Source organism: Triticum aestivum, chromosome 4B (assembly GCF_018294505.1).
Source record: "Triticum aestivum cultivar Chinese Spring chromosome 4B, IWGSC CS RefSeq v2.1, whole genome shotgun sequence".
Classification (NCBI taxonomy): Eukaryota; Viridiplantae; Streptophyta; class Magnoliopsida; order Poales; family Poaceae; genus Triticum; species Triticum aestivum.
In genome coordinates this window covers 657357199-657365258 of record NC_057804.1, presented here as the reverse complement: position 1 = coordinate 657365258, position 8060 = coordinate 657357199, and the positions used below count along the sequence as shown (strand labels likewise).

Below are 8060 nucleotides of genomic sequence, written 5' to 3'. Positions count from 1 at the left end.
CAGGGCAGGAACTTCTTGCTTCACAATACTGCGAAGCTCACGAACTGCCTCGGGGTTCCCAAGCCCCCGGCAGTTCCAACTCATGCAATTCATTGCGATCGGCAGGGCTGCTGAGCAGCCTCTGCCGAATTTTCGGGTGTAGGTTTCTTTTTCTTCGATTCCCTCACAGCCCCCTCCTCTTCTTCCAGAGAAGTTTGTGTAACATCCTCCATTACCTGAGCATCTTAATTTTCTGGGTGGGCAGAGCTGTTGCCGCCGGTAAGGAGTAACTGGCGCCTAACAACTGGCTGGTACACTTGTTTCGGCGCCTCTTTCCTCTTATTTCGTGGTCTGTTCTTTACTGGAGAGTTCACCTCCGGTTGTTCCTTGCCAGCATTAGTTGAATTCCGGGACTCCTTCTGACTATTAGTGTATGCATGCTGTTCCTTCGATGGGACATCACCAGAAGTAGCCTTTCTTTTATCCTCTGGTGCCCTTAACCAAGGACCAAACTGCAGCTCTCCTTTCTCATTCCTCGGGCCAGGATTGGGACAATAAAGGTCTGAATGACCTAGACGTCCACAGGAGAAACAAAAGTGTGGCACTTGTTCATATTGTATGTCATATAAATCAGATTTGCCCCTCTTTGCCGATTCAATCAAGATCCATCGCCTTATTGGTTTCTTAACATCTATGGAGACTCTCGCACGCAAATATCCACCCACATGATCAAACTGTATAGCGGTGGCTGCCTTATCAATTTGCTGCGCAATCAGCTTTCCCCAAGCCTCGTTCCGCAGATTGTACGGAAGATTTGGAACCCTAGCCCATAAGCTGAGCCGATCAAACTGAACCTCATCAGGTCTCATGCAATCCTCAAAATCAGCCAAGATGACAGCGTTTTTTGCTAATGTGCCATGGTGAGCCTTCCCAGATCCGTTCCCGATCGCGTTGGGATTCAAATTCCGCCACAAAGGAGTTCTCTCCCATAGATCGAAACTGGAGTCCCCTAGGGTTTCCCCATGCCGGCCGAAGTGCGTTGGTTATGGTTTGGATGTGGAGGAGATTCCGATGCAGAACCCTCCCCGCCAATAGCCACTTCTCCGGTTTGCCTTCTTCTCGATCATCGATGACAAGTGGTGTCGCTTCCTCATCGGTGATCCCGAGTTTCCCGAGCTTCTCTTCGAGTAGGGCCCTGGCCGTCCGTGGGGAGACCGGGTCCGCTGCCCGATGATCGCCGCTGGCTGATGCAGACATCTTCCCGCGGAATCCAGGGGCGCCCCGCCGTGCAGATCCGATGAGCGCCGACAGGTTCCGCTCGAAACCCTAATCGCCAGAGGGATTAGGTCTCGCGGAAAAAACTCCTCGTCGTCACATACGTACATCTCTCAGTTGAGAGTTAATAGCCAGTCTTTGTAGTGCAAGCGCTGCTCATACTGATTGACTTGTTCATACTAGCTACTACTTCCGTTCCTAAATATAAGTCTTTTTAAAAGATTCAAATACGGACTACATACGGAGCAAAATGAGTGAATCTATACTCAAACAAGTCTATATACATCCATATATAGTCTGCATTGAAATCTCTAAAAAGACTTATATTTAGAAACGGAGATAGATGCTTAATTTCAGTCAAAAACATGTGCAAGAATCTAGCAAGTTGTTAACAACAATTACAAATATATCGCTAGTCAATACATAACAATAATGTAAAACTAAATAATCAAAACTAAAACCGCATACCCAGGTTCCAGATAATTGATGTTATAAATTGCACTTGTTGCTATGGAACTCTCCAATCCAACATGGCGTGTACGGAAAATATTTGTATTCTCGCTCTTCGCAAGGTGCCGTGCCTTCATAAAGATGATATTGCGCTGGCCGCATGTTACCTAAGCATTCAACCCTGGAGCTATTCAAATGATAAGCGTGTACCGTAGCGTCCCATTCTTCTCCCATGAAGCTGCTCAAGAAGAGAATCTCTTTGAATGGGTGAAATCCAAGTACTTCATATCCACCGAGACGACGCCCTTGAATCGCATCTATATTGTCATCTACATCGTCATTGTCAGAGTTCCATTCAGCCTCTTCTTCGACTCTTGCTTCCTTTTTGACTTCTGGAAGTTGTGAACGAAAGAATTCATAGTTAATGTCTTCTAAGACCCATGGACCATGAACGTGCTGATCTGACGCTCGCACACGCTTAAGGTCATATTCACCCTTCATCACCCACTTCATTTGATCATACGATTCATCCAGGATCCAAACTCGAAAGACATCCTTAATGAATGATGCATAGTACACACCATTTTTTGATCTTCCTAGGTAAGTCATGGCGTTCATGTCGATTGGTGCTTCAATCACACGGTACTTGTCCTCGGAAAGGGATATCCTACAAGATCAAATCAGTTACATAGATGGTAAATAAGCCCAATGAACCTTTAATTATGGTAAAACAAGCTAGTGGTGGCATCAAACCAATAATCGGATGCTTTGGGTATGTATATACCTCATGACAACATTAGGCTGGCAGTGCACGTAAAGTGCCTGTTGCCAGTAGGCGGATCCACATTTGGCCCATTCCCATCTGCAATGGCGATTGCGTCGTGCCTCGGCGATGTCCCCTGCAACATTACCTTGTCTAGCAAAAGACCTCTCCTCCCAACGACCCGACCTTGACGAGAAAACATCCATGATGCATGTAGATGGAGGCCATTCGGATTCCTCCACCAAGGGGTCTAACTGGGTAGAACCGCGGGCGACCATGCTCTTGTAGATGCTCTCCTCGTGCAAATAGGGGACTCTGAACACCTGATAGTGGGGCGACACGGTGGGATCAAAGGCTAGATACTCTTTGAATAAAAATAAATAGGTGTCCCTCATTGGAGGCAAAGGATCCCAGCGTCGCGTGGCAGGGTTGACCACGTAGTTGCGGAGCAAGAGGAGGCCATGGCAGTGGTCACGAACGAAGTACTCGTTGTCGAATCTCGACCCCGGGCGTATCTCATCAAAGGGATACTTCGGGGGCGGCAAGAAGTGGAGCTTGGTGTTGACCGTGGCGCGAGAGGGGCACGCGAAGAACTCCGGGAACGCGTGGCAGTCAAACTGGATGAAGATGCCGGCGAGCGAGAGCGGGAGCAGGTCCGTGCGCAGGAGGCGGCGCTCGTCGATGACGCGGCGCCAGGCCTTACAGACGCACCGCGACGCGGCGAGCCAGCGCGGCAGGACCCCACGGAGGGCGTCGGCGAGCACGTCGTCCGGTAGGTCGTGGTCTTGGCGAGCTTGCAGCCGCCGGCGTTCCATCGATGGATCCGGCCGGATCCTCCGATGTGGATCTTGGACGTGCCGCGGCCGGTCCGCACGCGGAGCAGTTAGATGCCAGGACGGAAGAACAATAAGTCGTATATATGCAGGAAGCCGGCCTAGGAAGAAAAGTAACGAGCCTAGCTACAGTCCAGTTTGTTGTTGTTTTTATTATGTTTCAGGATTCATGCCTACTGTGGTTGTTATTTTTATTGTGTACGGAATATATATATAGGGAAAATCCATCCTACCATCCGGTGGTAGTTACCCCACATATCTCATATACTAGCATGTGGTACTATATATACTATTTTATTGTTTTAATTATGTTCATACTATATCTAAGATATTTCAAAACAAGTTACATGAAAAAATTGCATATGAGCCCATAGTTTTTGTTATATTTGTGAAATACGTACATATTTGTACGTAAAAAAGAGCATACTCAAAAAATGGTACATACTACTTAAAAATTTATATACACTACCTAATCATTGTTATATACTACATACTACACGTACACATTCTCGGTTTTGACAGATACTACGTACAACATACAAAACGCAAGTGGTGGTAACTATCACTGCTTGTAGGAAACATTTGTCCTATATATATATATATATACAAACGTTCGCTTCATGGTGTTTACTTTGGCATTGCTAGCTAAGCAATGTTGGAGACTTATTACTTCACCTGAGTCACTTTGTGCACGAGTTCTTAAGGCAAAATACTTTCCAAATGGAGGCCTCTTACAAGCATCTCTAAAAAATGGAGCTTCGTTCACTTGGCAAAGCATTATGAAAGGTCTTGAAGTGTTCAAAAAAGGCTATATTTGGAGAGTGGGCAATGGGAATGAAATCAACATATGGTCAGATCCATGGATTCCTTCTAGTCCCAACAAAATGATCATCACGCCCAGAGGTCAAAGTCGTATCGGTGGTGAGTGACTTGATTGATCCTCACACAGGACTTTGGGACCAGCAACTCATTAATATGATTTTTAATCCCGTTGATGCTCGAAGGATTCTGCAAATCCCCTTAAGTCTTCATGCATTTGACGATTTCATCGCATGGCACCCCGATAAAAAAGGGATGTTCTCCGTTCGAACAGCTTATAGAATCCAATGGTTATATAAATTTGGGGCGCATGCAAATGACATCAGTCGACCCGGAGGTTCTGCTACTCCAGCGGTATGGAGTACATTATGGAAGCTACAAATTCCACGTAAAGTTTCAATATTTTGCTGGCGTTTACTACACGGAATTCTGCCCCTAAAAGGTATACTCGCTAATAGACATGTTGGGGAAATTGGAGGGTGCCCAATTTGCCACAAGAGCTCTGAAGATATTCGTCATCTATTCTTCACGTGTATTCATTCAAGAGGTATGTGGAGCCGACTTGGATGGACAGATTTCATCAACACCGCAACAAATGTTGATAGATCTGGGTCGGTTATTATTGAGTATATCTTGTCTATTGATCAAACGCCACTACCTCTAATGCCGACATTGGAGATTAAACAGGTCGTAGTGGTGGGATGTTGGTACCTCTGGTGGACACGCCGCCTTATAACACATAATGAGAGTTGCCCGCCGATGGTAAGATGGCCTTTGTCGGTCTTGGCAATTACAAGCAACTATCAACGAGCCATGGCGAAGATAGTTGTGACAGAAGAGGAAAGATGGTTGAAGCCAGACCCAAAGTTCATCAAACTTAATGTGGACGCGGCCTTTTTTGCGGAGCAAGGAGTTGGAGCTACAGCGGACGCAATGACATCAGAGGCAATGGCGATGAGAGACGGACTGAACTTGGCAAATCGCCTAGGGTTCGAGCGAGTTGAAGCGGAATCCGACTCTCTAATGGTGATCAACTGCTGCTCCGGTCAGAGTACTTGGTGGGACGCGGCGGCAGCGATATTCGCAGAATATGTGGACATCTCTACCTTGATTGGGAAGGTCAACTTTAAGCATTGTTTTCGATGAGCAAATCAAGCGGAGCATGTGCTAGTTAATTTTAGTTATTGTAATAAACTTTCTTCTAGTTGGACTGATGAGCCTCCAGATTGTCCGGTGAGCAAGCTCGTAGACGATGTATCTTTATGCATTAATCAATAAAGCTAGCCATGATGGCCTTCCCTAAAAAAACAACGCAGGTGGATACACACACATGCACTCACCTTTATGAATCGCACGAGCGAGTGCAGAAATACTCAGCAAGTACATCATGAAACCAGAATAACATTAGTCAGTCAATGAAAAACATGGGAACATCACTTGGAACAGATGACCTGGCGGTGGCGGGACTCATCTCTCTTCCTATGGCGGTGTGGGGAGCCCGCGGCGGTGGTTGGGCAGCCGCGCAGCGCCTCTCCGGTGGCGCGTGGGGTGCGGAAGGTGGCCGGCAGTGCGGCTGATCCGGCGAGCTGCATGGTCTTGGGCGCCGCGGGAGTTGGGGGACAAGATCGGACCTCTGTCGCTCCGGCATTTCTGGCGGTCGGGCGCAGCGCCCTTGGCCTGCGGTGGTCGCGGTGCGTGCTGCTAGTGGTAACCCAAGCGGTGGTGCGTTCTAACGATGGCGTTGCCATGGTTGGACATGGCGGTGGCGGTGGCGTGGCCGATCTTCGCGGCAATTGAGGTGGAGCAGCGGCATGTGGGCGCCGGCGTCATGGCTTGCATTGACTGCGTACGGAGCTTGTGGTGGTGGATTTGTTGGCCTTGCAGAGGAGGTGTCGGCATGCATGGTTCCAAACTTTTCTCCATGGTGTGGTGTGCTGCACCGTTTGGCTTGGTTCGTCGCTGATGAATGCGGGCAAAGTCTCGGCTCTGTCTCGCATGTTCGTAGCGGTCAGGCTCCCTCCAAGGGGTCTGTTAACGTGGTGAGGCACTAGACCCTGGGCGGAAGCTTTGGATTTTTTTTATTTTTTTTGAGGGTACGAAAGCTTTGGATTTGACGGGGGCATTATCGAAGAGCACTTATCTTTATTATTGGGCCATGTTCGAGCACAGTGGATGCGGCGGCGGTAGGTTGTTGGCAGGACTGTATTATTACCCAAGATTCGGTGAGGCGGTCTTGTGCAAGTCTGGGCGAAGGCTCTGTGGTTGACGGGGTCGGTGCCGGGAGTATATAGCAAAATACTATCACATTACGGGCTAGGGTTACAAAAAACTACCACTTTCGTTAATTTTTCATAAAAACTAGTACTATAAAATTGGCTGGCTGTTTCAAAAAAAGAAAAACTAATAACTGGATGTTTAAATTTTGATCCGGATTATGATAGGACGGGCCAAACGGTAAGCGTTGACTGTTAGAGTGGACCAGAGGCCCACATGTCATATGTTGAGAAAACCAATCCAGCCCATTAATTAGAAAAAAAAGGAGTCACTCCTTCGGGCGTGGCTGCTGCTGTTGTTGTTAGTCCAACAAGGAGTAGAAGACAACTTCATCGGATCAGAGTGGCTAGGATTCTGAGATGGATTTGTCATCCACTGTGACAGAGCTGCCCGAGATGCACCCGAGTACGTCGCCGCTTGTTGGTGCCACGCCCTGGCCGTTACCGCGAGGTGCCCTGGCCGTTGTGGTGCCCTGGCCGTTGCCGCGAGGTGACTTGGCTTAACTTAGGTGGGGACAAGTACCTTGTAAGGCACGATATATTGCAGTGATAACATAACTATTTTTTTTTTGCGAGAAAGTGATAACATAACTATTATCAATAGCACTTGCAAGAATCTAGGATCCGCCAGACCTGGACCTGCCCTAGCGTCGTCTCCCTGTGAGGCGGCCGGGGAGGCGCGCGTGCCCCCTTCCTCCACCCCTCCTCCTCCCACCCCCCCTGCCGCTGCCGGGGTGAGCACTTGGATCTGGCTTGGGTAGTGTCGGTGGCGACGGGATATTCTATAGCCCGCGCGCTTGGCCCTCCTTCCCGGGGCAGGGGGTTTGCAGCGGTGAGGCTCGGCTGGTGGTGGTCCGGTGACCTAGTGGCGCTGGCCGGCGGCAGGTGCGATCGTGGCGCTGCTCCTTGGCGGCGGGGTGGCCGGCGGCGCGCCCCCGGCCTAGATCTGGGCCCTTAGGGCCCCATCTGGGTCCTAGCAGGCCGGCTCCGGCGCGGCCTCGCTGCCTTCTGCTCGGTGGAGAGGAGGAGCGGCTCGGATGGGGAGCGGCTTCGCCAGCGGCGTGCCTTCTGCAGCGCGACGGTGGGAACATTACGGGCATCTCAGGACCCGGCTGGGCCTGGTATGCTCCTGCTATTGCGTCCGGTCGGTTACCATCGTTGACGGTGGAGGTCAGTCCCTCCCGTGTGCCGACGGTGCCGCTACCCCTAGTCTCGGCTCTTCTTCTTCTTTGTGCAGGCCCCACTTCACGGTGCCGTAGTGAGACAGCGTGGGTGGCTTGATGACCGGGTTGGCGCAGGGTGGTGGACGGTATATTGGTGGGCTCTGGAGCGCCCGGGGTGATGGTTGGGATCGGGAGAGATCCCTGTCGGCCTATCCGACACCGACGCGGTGCCGCCTGAGGGTGCCGCCGGACCTTCCTGGAGGGTGTCAGGTGCTACCCCCCCTTTCTCCTCCTCCTCGTGTACCGGGGGAAACCCTTGGCAGCAACATCGTTATCGTTGTGTTCCTTCTTGGAGGTGCTGATGGGTACCGGCGCTTCGGAGCCTATGTGCTTGGTGGGAGATCTCCGGTGGGCGTAACGGTCGCAAGGCTTTTTCCTGTTGTTGATCCACCATTGCGGCATTTGTTGCTTTTGTATTTTCTCTCTTTTCTTTTAAGCGTGATTG

The 8060-nt window shown here is 50.0% G+C and overlaps 1 protein-coding gene across 1 annotated transcript; it reads right to left on the bottom strand.

Moving 5' to 3' along the window:
• Positions 1 to 1743: 1743 nt before the first annotated feature.
• On the bottom strand, positions 1744 to 3282 carry LOC123090383 (uncharacterized). Its single transcript, XM_044511707.1, has 2 exons — positions 2489 to 3282; positions 1744 to 2371 (listed from the first exon to the last, which is right to left on the bottom strand). Exons 1-2 carry the CDS (start codon positions 3280 to 3282, stop codon positions 1744 to 1746), a joined length of 1422 nt encoding a protein of 473 aa, XP_044367642.1.
• Positions 3283 to 8060: the final 4778 nt, after the last annotated feature.